General features: G+C 39.7%; 1 protein-coding gene across 3 annotated transcripts in view; it reads left to right on the forward strand.

Moving 5' to 3' along the window:
* LOC308688002 (protein NLRC3-like) overlaps positions 1-16,224 on the forward strand; it is an 83,596-nt gene that overhangs the window by 46,518 nt on the left and 20,854 nt on the right. The window contains exon 8 of one of the 3 annotated variants that reach the window (XM_081360820.1): positions 4,021-4,165. The exons of the other annotated variants lie outside the window; for them this stretch is intronic. Coding sequence (XP_081216946.1) covers positions 4,021-4,033 — 13 coding nt within the window. The 3' untranslated portion in view covers positions 4,034-4,165. Of the gene's footprint in view, positions 1-4,020; positions 4,166-16,224 lie in introns of those variants that run through there. 3 annotated transcript variants of the gene reach the window in all.

Here is a 16,224-nt window from a genome sequence, read left to right on the forward strand (position 1 = left end):
CTTACATTTTATTCGCTCTTTTTGTTCATAATGGAGCGTGCGTGTCAGCTCCAAGCTTCTCGCCTGCCTCAAGACCTCTCACTGTTTACATGTACCAGAGACACTCTGATTTATGCACATGTGCAAACAGACAGTGCAATCCTGTTCTTATTTATCTATTTGTCATCTTATCTTATATTTTATTTGCTATTTTGTCCATAATGGAGCGCGCGTCACGTCACCTATCAGCGTCTCGCCTGCCTCAAGATCTCTCACTGTTTAAATCTACCAGACACTCTGATTGATGCACATGTGCAAACAGACAGTAAAATACTGCTCCATCTTATCTTATATTTTATTCGCTCTTTTTGTCCATAATGGAGCGTGCGTCACATCACCTTAGCGTCGCGCCTGCCTCAAGATCTCTCACGTACCAGACACTCCGATTAATGCACGTGTATAAACACACAGCAAAATACTGCTCTTATTTGCCATCTTATCTTATATTTATTCCTCTTTTTGTTCATAAAACAAAACCGTCGCGCCAGCCTCAATCTCTCACTTTTACTACCTGATACTTCACTGAAGGGAAAAGCATACGAAGATTCCTCACTACATCAGTTTGTTTGTTTTGTAGCCTAGGCCTATCTATTTGAATTTATTTTATTTCTTTTTTTTTTTTTTTTTTTTTTGCAAATTGTTGTTATGGTAGATCATAATTATTAGGCTACTTGTGATCGATATTCTGATAAAGGTCTATGTAGAAATTACGGTTGTGTCTACCAAGTAATTAATGTCCTATAACTCCCATCTTTCGCATTAGATGTTTGTGTGAAAAACTGGCAAAATAACAGCTAAGTACAAAATATTGCCGTGTCCTCTCTTTTATTTAATATTTTAGATTAATCATTAAAATGCTGTCAGTTTCACACTCTAAATTCAGTATATGAGTCCATTTGTGTTGGATTTGCCGTACCGGTGTTGATTTTTTAACCCTCTGGGGTCTGGGCTGTTTTTGGGGCCCTTGAGATGTTCTGACATGCCCTGACATTTGTGCTTTTTTCAGTTGCTTATAAACATATTAATGGCAAAGGTGTAAATTCACTCTATAAAGCACAAACAGGGCTACCATAATATGTGAGCCATGTGTATGTACATGTTTTCATTTTTGAGAGGATAATGTTTTTGCGTGTTTATTGAAAAAAATAAAAAACAAAATTTCTGAAATAAGGCCACAAAACACATAGTAAATATGTGTCAATAAGACTTTTGACTAATGGATGTCCTCGCCTAGTGTTTTTTCTTCAAAATTATGTGAAAATAGTCTTGCTTTATCGTTCACATAAAACCATACATTGATTTAAATTGATGTAAAACAGGTTTTGCTTGGAAAGCCAATATGCGAGGGGGAGGAGTAGTTTACACCTTAGATTACAATGTCCCACCCACTCTGCATAATGATGAGCCATTCACTCAGGTGTGAAACTGACTGAGCCACAATACAAGGACAAAAGATATATTTAGAAGACTTATATTGACCATTTAAGATTTTGCTTACATCTATCTTGTAAATATGTTTTGCTATTTTATTTAAAAGGTTACAATTACAACAATAATTACAATTTCAACAATATTTCAAGTGTACTCTTTCTTTGTAAAAAAAAAAAAATTATTATAGGCCTACATTTTATCTATGTATTCATATTTCAGTCGATTTTTACTCATCTCAGTAGCAATACAGTTTGCTAAAACATCATCATTCATTCACACACGCGAAGTAAATTTAACTTCTGGCAAAGATGAAGTTGACGATAGGCTATTGACTCGCGATCTTCGCAGTAGGCTAGTATTTTGGATGGTTTTGTTTAGAACCAGCTTTCTGTAAATATATTTCACATTTTTTAGACATGTGAGGCGAGTAGGCTACGGTCTGGTTCATGATGATCTCCAGTTCAAGCACCTTATGTTGTGATTGCTAGCCTATATTTACTTTAAATCCAGGAAATTTGTTAATGAAAAAATTATTAAAATTAAGATACAATTGATACAAAACGAAATTCGTTTTAAAGAAAGGATTTGTACTTTCTGTTTTGAGGTCTCTGTGAAAGTTTGAAAGTCTTTTAGTGCTTTTTTTAGAGCGCTCGCGTCCATAATGGAGAACTGTCACGTAATATTGTTTTTTCCTCATAAATGCGAACACGAAAAATAAAAGACAAAAGACTTTTAAGTAAAACTTACTCCGAAATTGTGTTCTCGTCGGAATTCGCTCTTCAAAATGCTGCCGTTCGTCCTCTGAGGAAAAGGTGCATTCTTCCTCGCTGTCCAGAATCATCTGAAGTGAGTCTTTATTACCGGAGAAGCGTGTCATACTCAAAACGCGATGAACTATCAGTAAGTCTGATGAACAAACTGTGTTTTTATGGCATTGATCGGTGGGCGTATGCGATGCATACTAGATCAGGTAAACTATTTACATGTGAATCGCGCCGGGGGCGGAGCGGCCTCAGCACATTTAGAGATAATGAAGGGAGAAGGAAAAACGGTACCTCTCCTTGCTTTCAAAGGGATTACATGAGTTAAAAACATTTGTTTTTTTATATAAATTACTTCATTTAAAAGAAGAGATTTCAAGCTTCATAAAGACATATCTCACGTGCCTGTGTGAGAAGTATTCGCTGAGTTATGATTCATTTTCGGACGCGTTTCAGAATGGACTACACGGACAGAGAGAAGGCAGAACTCGCTTCGTGTTTATTTTTCTTTATTTGGCGAAAAGCACAACACTTTGTTTTTATTGTGAGTATACACAAAAATAATACACATTTAACAGAATCGATTGATGTATGAAACTCCTATGGAAAATCAAAGTCAACAGAGTATTCATGAGTTTCTTTTACACTGATAAAAAGCGAGCTGGTATCGCCGGCGATACCGTCGACCTCAGGGGGTTAACAGCCACTGGTAGAGTCGCCGATTGGTAAAACCCCATGCACTAATTTCTATTTATTTTAATTATTAAAATAAAATTTTGTTCTTTGCCTGAACAAGTTTTTTTGTTTGTTTTGCAGTTCTCACTGATGCAAATTCAAAGACCTCATCCTTAAATGTTGATATTCTGCAATAATCTGTAAATAAAATGAAATAAAATAGCCTATAAAACAAACAAATCGATGTAGTGAAGACTCTTCGTCTGCTTTTCGCTTCAGCGTGTCAATCGGAGTATCAGGCAGTAAAACAGTGGGAGATCTTGAGGCTGGCGCGACGCTTAGGAGCCAACAAGCGTGCTCAATTATGAACAAAAAGAGCATTGTCAAGGATTGCATTGTCTGTGTGCTCTAGTGTATCAATCGGAGTGTCTGGTAGATGTAAACAGTGAAAGATCGTGTGGCTGGTGCGACACTTAGTAAGAGCCACGAGATGCGCTCAATTGACCTCTTGCCGGCCCCTCCCCCAAAACGGCCATTGTCCAATCACACATCATAGCAACCGTTACTTTGTGAGCAGGTCCGACAAACATTCTCCAAGCAAGATGGTGAAGCAGTGCGCCCACGGTGTTGTAAATATGTGGAATAAGGGCTGCCTCCGACAAAAAAAACATTTTCTAGTCGACTATAGTTATTCATTTAAGCCATTAGTGGACAAATCGTCCCTTTATATTAATTGAATTACTTAAATAGGCTATATAGCCTACAGGATAATGAGCGTTTACGTAATATAGCCGCACTCAAGCGCACGACCGCACGCATAAAGCTTGCCACAAAGAACCGGTAAAAGTCATTTGGGGTCAGTAAGATTTTTTAAGAAATTAAGAAAAGTAATAGGCAAGGATGCATTCAATTGACCCTTCGCAGGGAGCTTGATTGACAGGCGATCTAACCAATCATAATCCGCCATCTGCCATTTTGTCCGACAAAGCAGTCAGGAGAGATAGCATGGGAGAATTTGAACTTGAAAAACAGAATGTACTGACGCCTTTCCGCGGTTAAAACAACAATCCTTCTTATGTTCATTCATGTTTATTTCATGCTATAAATTAACTAGAAGGAAGAGATGATCGGTTCACGAGCAGCTTTAACTGATGCTCTACAGCGATCTGTCAGAAACATTTAAGAGCCACAAAACGGTATGTATCGTTTAAATTTCTTTTAAAAAATGACCAAATTTGAAAGGTGTGACTTTGTTTAATGTGTCTAAATTCAAAAGTAACCGAAAAGTAACCTGGTCTGTCCTGTCTGTCAGCGTGTTGTCAGTCTCCTCTCTGCTCCGCGATGTATTTTTCACTGCATGAGAACATGGTGTTGCGTGAGAGCAGCGTAGCTTGTCGGGCATAGCAACATAACTAAGGGGGGCGGGTCTTTACGAAGGGTCAAATTGACCTTTCGCCAGCCCCTCCCCCAAAACGGCCATTGTCCAATCACACATCATAGCAACCGTTACTATGTGAGCAGGTCCGACAAACATTCTCCGCCCACGGTGTTTGTAAATATGTGGAATAAGGGCTGCCTCCGACAAAAAACATTTCCTAGTCGACTATAGTTATTCATTTAAGCCATTAGTGGACAAATCGCCCCTTTATATTATTTTAATTACTTAAATAGGCTATATAGCCTACAGGATAATGAGTGTTTACGTAATATAGCCGCACTCAAGCGCACGACCGCAGGCATAAAGCTTGCCACAAAGAACCGGTAAAAGTAATTTGGGGTCAGTAAGATTTTTTAAGAAAAGTAATAGGCAAGGATGCATTCAATTGATCAAAAGTGACAGTATAGACATTTATAACGTTAGAAAAGCTTTCTATTTCAGAAAACTCTGAAACTTTCTATTCATCAAAGAATCCTGAAAAAAAAAAGTTTTCTACATTGATAACAATCAGAAATATTTATTGAGCAGTAAATCAGCGTATTATTCCCTCTGCTAGGTTGCACGTTTTCTTGCGTGGGTGGATGTTGGAATCAATAATCACGTTGTTTGCATTCGCCTAAACTGATTTCAAAATGCTGACATTGAAAGTCCCGCTCGGAGCGGTAAATCAAACAATGATTTGTCCCTAAATAATGATATATTATATCATAATATATTATATATTATTATTATTGATAGGATGATAACAGGTGTCGTGATCAGCACTGCTGCTGTATCCGTCAGTGGTTAGATCAGCTTTGCAGTCAAAAAAACAGGACAAGGGAGATATAAATTATGCATTATTAATTATGACATAAATTATGCCCAAAATACGGGACATTTGGCAACCCTAACGTTAGTTTTTCCCTTCCCCAAGAACAAAGCACATAACGTTAGCAGGGCTAATAAAAATGAGCAAAATATAGCTAACAGCTCAGATAACTACGATTGTCTGCAACAAATCGGAGAAATCAAGACAGAAGAAGAGGTCTACGATGCCTACGGATTCCAAGATGCCGTCTGCAAGTGTGTTTGTCGATTGCGTGGGTATTAGAGATTTTTTTGCGATTGTCATGGGGTTTCTCAGACTTCGCTTGAGACCGGTAAGCATTAGCCTCGATAGTAGTCGTGTCTCCTTCATTGCGTATTTTTATATTTTGAATATATCCCTCCACTGCATACTGTAACCCATTTTGCCTCGATCTGGAGGATATCGCGGAGGTATTGCTCCAAAAAAGGTCACTGACACGCACGGGTATACCTCTTCCCGTAATGGCAATGTGTCGCACTGGTCGTGTTTGACCATTTGTTTGTCGGACGTAGCAACAGTAACTAAGGGGGGTGGGGCTCGGCGAAAGGCTAATTACGGGCAAAAAGAGCGAATAAGATAAGATGAGAAATAGGTAAATAAGAGCAGGAATGCACTGTCTGTTTGCTCTCGTGTATCAATCGGAGTGTCTGGTAGATGAAAACAGTGAGAGATCTTGTGGCTCTTAGGTGCCAAGACTGGTTACATCTGTGACAGGCACATATATACGGTGACTGGTCGAGTGGCAGGTGCATATATACGGTGACTGGTCGAGTGGCAGGCGCGTATAACGGTGACTGGTCGAGTGGCAGGTGCATATATACGGTGACTGGTCGAGTGGCAGGTGCATATATACGGTGACGGGTCGAGTGGCAGGTGCATATATATGTGACTGGTCGAGTGGCAGGTGCATATATATGGTGATGGGTTGACTGACAGTTGAAAGTAGATGAAAATTCTAGTGAGAGATCTTGTGGCTGGCGCGACTCTTAGGTGCCGAGACTGGATATATCTGTTACTGGTCGAGTGGCAGGCGCATATGCCCGTGACTTGTCGAGTGGCAGGCGCATATAACGGCAGGTACATATAACGGTGACTGGTCGAGTGGCAGGCGCATATAACGGTGACGGGTTGACTGACAGGTCGAGCGGTACCGATACCATTACAATTTTATGGTTCTAGGTACCAATTTCGGTACCACAGCAAAATCTGTTGGAACTATTTTTCTATTTTAACTATTTGAAAAAAAAAAAAAATTCAATTCAATTACTTTATTTATGACGTCAATTACTTTAATCATAAGTAAATAATACATACATTATTATGTATTTAATGCTTATGTACATACATAATACATAAGCATTAAAGGCTACATGCTGTTTAAACGTAAATATTGCTTACAAAAGAAAATCCCATGGAGACGTAGCTAAATCTACTGTACAGTAGTTACTAATTATTTCTGTCAATTTCTTCAAGTTAAACCAAACTTTTTTTTTGACGGGTTGCCGCTATGAGTTTCTGTGTGTGTGTGTGTGTGTGTGTGTGTGTGTGTGTTAAATGAAACCACGCGTCTGTGCCATTCATTCACACAGAGACAAGCAGAACATGCAGGGTTAATATTTATATAGTCTTTTTGTAGTTTAATATACACAGACACTATATATTGTTGTATATATCGGCTACAGACAGTAATCCAAGTAAAAAAGTTAGTCTGGAGCCGCGCTTAGATAAAAACACGGAAGCGACTTAACCCTCTGGGGTCTGGGCTGTTTTTGGGGCCCTTGAGATGTTCTGACATGCCCTGACATTTGTGCTTTTTTCAGTTGCTTATAAACATATTAATGGCAAAGGTGTAAATTCACTCTATAAAGCACAAACAGGGCTACCATAATATGTGAGCCATGTGTATGTACATGTTTTCATTTTTGAGAGAATAATGTTTATGCGTGGTTATTGAAAAAAATAAAAAATAAAAATTCTGAAATAAGGCCACAAAACACATAGTAAATATGTGTCAATAAGACTTTTGACAAATGGATGTCCTCGCCTAGTGTTTTTTCTTCAAAATTATGTGAAAATAGTCTTGCTTTATCGTTCACATAAAACCATACATTGATTTAAATTGATGTAAAACAGGTTTTGCTTGGAAAGCCAATATGCGAGGGGGAGGAGTAGTTTACACCTTAGATTACAGTGTCCCACCCACTTTGCATAATGATGAGCCATTCACTCAGGTGTGAAACTGACGGAGCCACAATACAAGAACAACAGATATATTTAGAAGACTTATATTGACCATTTAAGATTTTGCTTACATCTATCTTGTAAATATGTTTTGCTATTTTATTAAAAAGGTTACAATTACAACAATAATTACAATTTCAACAATATTTCAAGTGTACTCTTTCTTTGTAAAAAAAAAAAAAAAAAAGATTATAGGCCTACATTTTATCTATGTATTCATATTTCAGTCGATTTTTACTCATCTCAGTAGCAATTCAGTTTGCTAAAACATCATCATTCATTCACACACGCGATTTAAATTTAACTTCTGGCAAAGATGAAGTTGACGATAGGCTATTGACTCGCGATCTTCGCAGTAGGCTAGTGTTTTGGATGGTTTGTTTAGAACCAGCTTTCTGTAAATATATTTCACATTTTTTAGACATGTGAGGCGAGAATAGGCTACGGTCTGGTTCATGATGATCTCCAGTTCAAGCACCTTATGTTGTGATTGCTAGCCTATATTTACTTTAAATCCAGGAAATTTGTTAATGAAAAAATTATTAAAATTAAGATACAATTGATACAAAACGAAATTCGTTTTAAAGAAAGGATTTGTACTTTCTGTTTTGAGGTCTCTGTGAAAGTTTGAAAGTCTTTTAGTGCTTTTTTTAGAGCGCTCGCGTCCATAATGGAGAACTGTCACGTAATATTGTTTTTTCCTCATAAATGCGAACACGAAAAATAAAAGACAAAAGACTTTTAAGTAAAACTTACTCTGAAATTGTGTTCTCGGCGGAATTCGCTCTTCAAAATGCTGCCGTTCGTCCTCTGAGGAAAAGGTGCAGTCTGAAGTCTGATGAACAAACTGTGTTTTTATGGCATTGATCGGGGGGCGTATGCGATGCATACTAGATCAGGTAAACTATTTACATGTGAATCGCGCCGGGGGCGGGGCGGCTGCAGCTCATTTAGAGATAATGAAGGGAGAAGGAAAAACGGTACCTCTCCTTGCTTTCAAAGGGATTACATGAGTTAAAAACATTTGTTTTTTATATAAATTACTTCATTTAAAAGAGGAGATTTCAAGCTTCATAAAGACATATCTCACGTGCCTGTGTGAGAAGTATTCGCTGAGTTATGATTCATTTTCGGACGCGTTTCAGAATGGACTACACGGACAGAGAGAAGGCAGAACTCGCTTCGTGATTATTTTTCTTTATTTGGCAAAAAGCACAACATTTTGTTTTTATTGTGAGTATACACAAAAATAATACACATTTAACAGAATCGATTGATGTATGAAACTTGTTTTATAAAATCAAAGTCAAAAGAGTATTTGGGGTCTCAATTCAACTCATAAGGAAAAAAGCGAGCAGATCACGCCGGCGTGATCTCCGACCTCTGAGGGTTAAAGCAGCTCCTATTAGTGGGTACCGAATATACCCGCTACTACAGAAATGCTGGTATCGACACATTTTCAGCACCGACTTGGTACCGAAGTGCCGGTACTTTGACAACACTAGCGATAACACTGTAGAAGTTCTGAATGGCCGTAACTTAAACATTTTGTAGCCAAATTGTCTGGGGAGTGAAAAAGTTAATTTTCAAACCCTGGAGACAAGACATTACGAACCTGTTCCCAGTGTTCAAACCGCTGCACCACATGACAGTCAGACAAGACACTATGCAAATATGAAAGATTTGTCTAGTTTTTACCATTACACATTATATAATCTTTTATATTATATAAAAAGTTATAATCTTTTGGGCAAGACTAAATACAATGACTGACAATACAATTACAAAACAGGCTTTAAAATTTGTATTTAGAAATGATCAAATGGAACAACACACAGTTTTGTTACAGCATTAAAAAAAAGAAATAACTAGGCAATAGTTTTAAAGCAGGACCATTAAGAGGGGAAATCTGCAGAGAGATGAGAGAAGATCTGCATTTTGGAGCCGGAGTGTGAAGATGAATAGTTCCAGGTTCATACACAGAAGAGTGAGAAAAAAAAAAAAGTACGAGACATCGTGATTCACACAAGGAAAAGCACAAAGATAACACCAGATGTTGTTTGATCACACAACAGAGACTTAAAGCAGACCTTCCTCTTCTTAAAGACCTCTGAGAAACAGGACTGAAATCTCTTAAAATCCACAGAGATTCAGACTTGAATGAAGGCCTTACTAGAGCACTAATGCAGTGTGGAATGAACACACACACCACACACACACACACACACACACACACACACACTCTTCACTTCATTCTTCACTCATGTTCCTATCCGCATATTGCGGGGGGTTATTTTGTTTTGTTTTTTTCTAAAGTTGTAACAGTTCTAGGTTGAATTCTCTGTTTCTAGTACTTTTTCCGCCACACTAGGGGGCGATGTCCTTAGTTTTGAGGGGGGAGGATGCGGATATAAGCAGAGAAGAAGTGAAGTTAAGGAGGGGTAACAAAACACATGGATGTGAGCTGTAGCTCAAGGTAGTCACCTGTGATTTGGCGTTTGAGGAGAAATAGGTATTTTCTTTGCTACTCATTTAAGCCTTATGTTGTAATTGAGCACATGCTAAGTAAGTCATGAGACAAGTTTCTCTATCTTGACTGTTTATGCTAAGTTCGACCGCTTAATGCGTGTGGGAATCATCCATGCTAAGTAAGTCATGAGACAAGTTTCTCTATCTTGACTGTTTATGCTAAGTTCGACCGCTTAATGCGCGTGGGAATCATCCATGGATTATTGACTGGGTTTGTCGTCTTCGAACTACCTAAATCTGTAGAACTTCTAGTGGATATTAACTGACCGAACGCATCAGGCCATCTTTGACTTTGAGAACGCTGGACTTGTGACAAGCTGCGTTGGAAACCCAGGTTTTCTATCATACAAACGATTGAACTGATATGTAAATATGGTGTGGTTTTGCATGGAGGGTGAACACGTTTGATGTTACTTGGTTGGTACTTAAATATAATCACTGATAAAACTCAATGAAGGGTACCCTACCTCTTTACAATGATTTCGTTCTCTCTTTTGAAGTTTAAGATGGGACGTTACATTAAATGGCGCCCGAACAGGGACCTTCTGGATTATGTTGAGTGGAAGTAGTGTGTATATGTATTTAATTTATGTGACATCAAAAAAGGTTGGTGTTTACCCTCTTGAGAAGTATACTTCCTCATAATATTTCCAAATGGCTGATCTTGAGGGGAATGTGATTGAGGATCAAGGAGCACCTAGTTATAGTGCAGATGCATTTACGGTGCGTCGAGAGCCCATACGAGATTTGATTCAATCTTTTAGTAGTCTTTATTTAGAACCTGAGCAGGACGATGAGGCTAATGAGGTTGAAGATATTGCTCAATTACCACTTCCCCCGCCTCCTGAAGAGGAGGATGAAAGTCTTATCTCTATGGTGTTGGCAAACAGAGTCAGATATTTGGAAAATAAGATGAGTGAGGTGGAGGGAAAACTGAACATCCGTTTTGATAAGTTTGAAACACAGTTGTTGGATAGTTTAGATGCCTATCGGAACAGAATCAGTTCTTTAGAAATCCAAGTCAAAGATTGTGAAAGATCCTTGAGACAACGAGAGGAAACGGTAATTTCAGAGTCTAAGAAAGAATGTCAGCAAATGAAGCAAGTCTTCGAGGAGAGCATTCAGGATCTGGGACGTGCAGTTATGGATTGCCTCAAGAGGAGAGATGCTAATGCTACACCGGTCAGACATTCAACTCCACTGCCAGAAACCTATTCTCGATCCATGCGGTTTAAAACCCCCATAAATCTTGAGTTTCCTAAATTCAGCAGTCTGGATGGAGAAGATCCTATTGCATATTTAGAGAAATGCGAAGAATATCTCGCTATCCAACCTTTGAGTAGTGCTGAGACCTTGTCTATGATGTCATCTGTGCTTACCCATACGGCTAAGGACTGGTGGATAGCTGAGAAAGCCCGTGTTAAGACCTGGACACAATTTAAGACAATTTTTCTTAAGGCATTTTTACCTGAAGATCATGAGTTGGAGGCAGAAAGAAGGATCCGAGAAAGAAAACAGGGAGTGGATGAGAATATTCGATCTTTTGTCTATCAGTATAGAGCTTTGTGCTTGAGATTAAAGCCAACCATGACAGAACGTGAGATTCTTCAAGCTATATTGAGGAACTGTAATCCACGCATTGCCAGTATTTTGAGAGGGACTGTATCCACAATAGAGGAACTAGTTCGTGTGGGCACACTGGTGGAACGGGACCTGAGTGAGGAGAGAGTTTACTGGAGGCAGAGGCAAGCTGAACAAGCAACTTTGCGGGGAGGAGGAAAATCCGGTCGAGGGAGTTCGAACAACCATAATATTGCGGTGTATGCTAAGGCCTCCATGTCTACTCTGGTGTTGCCTTTAAACATTCGAAACCAACATTTGGAGGCAATTATTGATACAGGTAGTACTTATTCTTTGATCCAAGAGTCTCTTTGGAGTCAAATCAAGCATGAAGGGGAGGTTTTACAGTCAAGTAAGGGTCAAACATTTTCCCTGGCAAATGGCCATATTCAACATGCACTTGGTAAAGTTTCTCTACAGTGTATAGTGTATGACAAAGTTTATTCGTTAAGAGCATTCGTGATGCGAGATCACGATTTGGCATTTCCTCTCGTCATAGGACTTGAATTTCTGACTCTTTCTGGGGTGAAGTTGGATTTTTCCACTACATCATATAAGTTTCCAGAAGACGAGGAGCTACATTATTTTTCTAACCCTGGGGACTTGAAGCTTGCTGCTACATCGCCCTCAAGTACCAGACTGCATGTAGCACTTCCAACTAGACCGCTGTCTGATACTAGTCAAGCCATGGTAAAGGAGTTGGTGGGTATAGCGGAGGCTTCAAGAAGTCAGAAAAAACAGTTGGAGCAATTGTTGTTCGATTGGCCCACGGTGTGCACAGATTCATTAGGGTGTACTTCCATCATTACTCATCAGATCAATATCAAAGATGAAGTGCCGGTGAGGAAGAGAGCATACCCAATACCTGTCCATAAGCAAAAGTTTGTGGATGATGAAATATCTAAAAAGCTGGAGAAAGGGATTATCAGGCATTCTACTTCTTCATGGGCTGCTCCGGTAGTACTGGTACCGAAGAAGGATGGAAGTATACGCTTTTGCGTGGATTATAGAGCTTTAAACGCAAAGACGCCCCTTGATGGCTTTCCTATGCCACAGGTACATGATATTCTCACTTCTCTGTATGGTGCTACCGTTTTCAGTACATTGGATTTAAGAAGTGGCTATTGGCAAGTAGGAATGGATGAGGCCAGCATTGCTAAAACTGCTTTTGTGACTAAAAATGCCCAATATGAATTTTTACGTCTACCTTTCGGTTTGAAAAATGCTGCAGCCACTTTTCAAAGGTTGATGAATTCTATTCTGCAGGACCTCATTGGCAAGTTTTGTTTTGTTTATATCGACGATATTGTGATCTATTCCTCCAGTGTTCAGGAACATTTTGGGCATCTTCGTCGATTGCTTGCTAAGCTGGAGACTGCAGGTCTGACTCTAAATCTGAAGAAGTGTAATCTTCTGCAAAAGTCCTTGACTTTCCTTGGGCATGTTATATCAGAAGGAGGAGTGAGGACAGAGCCTACAAAGGTTCAAGCCATAAAAAACTTCCCTGTCCCTAAATCAGTGAAAGAGGTCCAGCGCTTTCTAGGACTAACAGGATGGTATCATCGTTTTATTTCACATTTTTCTGAGCAAGCTGCACCTCTTCACGCTCTGAAGAAAAAGGGTGCTAGGTGGGAATGGACATCCGAATGTCAGCACGCCTTTGAAACCCTTAAGGAAGCTCTTCAGACTGCTCCAATACTGCGACCTCCTGACTTTAGTCGAGACTTTCGAGTGCAGACTGATGCTAGCAATGTAGGACTTGGAGCGGTGCTTACTCAAGAGACCGAGCAAGGGGAGAATGTGGTTGCATACGCTTCAAGGCTGTTGCAAGGGGCTGAAAAGCATTATTCTGCAGCAGAGAAAGAGTGCATGGCAGTTGTGTGGGCAGTGGAGAAATGGCGTGAGTACCTGGAGGGGCGGCGTTTTGAGGTAGTGACAGACCATTCCGCCCTGACCTGGGTTTTTAATCACCCACAACCTTCTTCCCGTCTCACAAGATGGGCGATCAGACTGCAGAGCTTTGAGTTTATTGTAAAGTATCGAAAAGGCCAATGTAATCTGGTTCCAGATACGTTATCAAGGGGAGTGGAGGAAGAAAGTCCTGGAACTATAGCTCTATCTCATGCAAATAGTGTACCCTATGACTTGCCGGTGAGCTGGGAAGATATTGGTCGTGAACAAAAGGAAGATGCTACTCTCCTACCTCTGTGGGGTGAGGTAAAGGATGGTGATGCGAAATCTTCTGGCCGAGTATGTTATGTCAACCTAAATGCCTACCTTTTTAGAAGTAGTTTGGACAAAAACGGAGGCCAGAATTTACAGGTTGTCATGCCAACCAAGTTTCGTGAACAGTGTTTGCAATATGCACACGCCAATCCATTAAGTGGTCATCTTGGACGTATGAAGACATTGAGAAGGCTATTGGAAGTAACATACTGGACTGAGATTCGTAAGGATGTCTGGAGGATGTGTAAGGAATGTCAAGTATGCCAACAGTATAAACCTCGCATTTCCAAGCTCGCAGGACGACTGCAGTCTACACCCGTGGTTGAACCAGGATACATGTTGGGAATCGACTTGATGGGGCCGTTCCCCAAAAGCACCCGATTGAATGAGTCCCTATTGGTGGTAGTTGACTATTGCAGCAAGTGGGTAGAAATGTTCCCGGTGAGATCGGCAAAGACCCCTGTTATAGCCAACATCCTGATTAAAGACGTCTTCACAAGATGGGGGACACCCGTGTATCTGGTATCGGATAGGGGACCACAGTTCACTTCCCAGCTGTTAAATGAGACCTGTAAACAGTGGGGAGTGGTACAGAAACTTACCACTGCCTACCATCCCCAGACTAATCTTACAGAACGTGTCAACAAGGTTCTTAAAACAATGATTGCTTCGTATGTCCATGATAATCACAGACAATGGGACAGATGGATTGCTGAGTTTCGATATGCCATCAATTCCGCCTGGCAGGAGAGTACTGGCCATACTCCAGCTGAGATTGCCTTAGGCCGGAAATTGAAAGGTCCGTTAGAACGCCTGGTGCGGAAACCTCCAAACCCTGACCAGCCGGCGTATACTTTGCTAGAGCGTCAAAAAGCAATGCTTGAAAGAGTAAAGCAGAATGTGAGTAAAGCACAAGAACGCCAAGCCCGATATTATGATCTACGTAGGAGATCGGTACAGTATCAAGTAGGAGACTTGGTTTGGATACTCACTCATCCATTGTCTTGTGCAGGGAGCGCTTTCATGGCAAAGTTAGCGGCTAAATGGCGAGGTCCTGCTGAAGTTGTGGCACAGGTTAACAGGGTGAACTATAAGGTGAAATTGCTCGACGATCCTGGTAATATTGACACATATCATGTGGAAAAGTTGAAACCCTTTTATGGGGCTGTCCAGCCTTCTCCTAAAGGGGTGGGAGTGTAACAGTTCTAGGTTGAATTCTCTGTTACTAGTACTTTTTCCGCCACACTAGGGGGCGATGTCCTTAGTTTTGAGGGGGGAGGATGCGGATATAAGCAGAGAAGAAGTGAAGTTAAGGAGGGGTAACAAAACACATGGATGTGAGCTGTAGCTCAAGGTAGTCATCTGTGATTTGGCGTTTGAGGAGAAATAGGTATTTTCTTTGCTACTCATTTAAGCCTTATGTTGTAATTGAGCACATGCTAAGTAAGTCATGAGACAAGTTTCTCTATCTTGACTGTTTATGCTAAGTTCGACCGCTTAATGCGTGTGGGAATCATCCATGCTAAGTAAGTCATGAGACAAGTTTCTCTATCTTGACTGTTTATGCTAAGTTCGACCGCTTAATGCGCGTGGGAATCATCCATGGATTATTGACTGGGTTTGTCGTCTTCGAACTACCTAAATCTGTAGAACTTCTAGTGGATATTAACTGACCGAACGCATCAGGCCATCTTTGACTTTGAGAACGCTGGACTTGTGACAAGCTGCGTTGGAAACCCAGGTTTTCTATCATACAAACGATTGAACTGATATGTAAATATGGTGTGGTTTTGCATGGAGGGTGAACACGTTTGATGTTACTTGGTTGGTACTTAAATATAATCACTGATAAAACTCAATGAAGGGTACCCTACCTCTTTACAATGATTTCGTTCTCTCTTTTGAAGTTTAAGATGGGACGTTACAAAGTTAATAATTTTATACATTTCAATTATTGAAATAAATATTTTGCAATCAAGTATTTTCTTTTAGCGGCAAATGTATGTGGCATTATTGCAATAAGAAGACACTTCAAAAGACCTCAAACAAAAACAAAAAAAACTTTGACAAAAATACTGATTTAATGTATTTTAAAATGATTACATATATATTCATAACAAAAGCTGTTAGAAGAGCAGTTTGTCACATCCAGAAAGATGAATGGATCTCTATGGGGCAATAACACTTTCTGGTTAAAACTATATTATCTGCTAAACAAATTCTGACCAGATGGCAGAATTATGCAGCTAACAAATAGATCAATATCCGGAAACAACTCATATTGAATTTTGATCATTATTAATGAATGTGTTTTTTTTCTTTCTTAAAAATGTAATATTTCATATGCATGCTAATGGTGTAGCTGAGGAGTTTTGCAGTAAATAGGACGGCTACAAAATTACTTCAGATCTCCC

The sequence above is a fragment of the Scardinius erythrophthalmus genome (genome assembly GCF_964197995.2).
Source record: "Scardinius erythrophthalmus genome assembly, chromosome: 1".
NCBI classification, from domain to species: Eukaryota; Metazoa; Chordata; class Actinopteri; order Cypriniformes; family Leuciscidae; genus Scardinius; species Scardinius erythrophthalmus.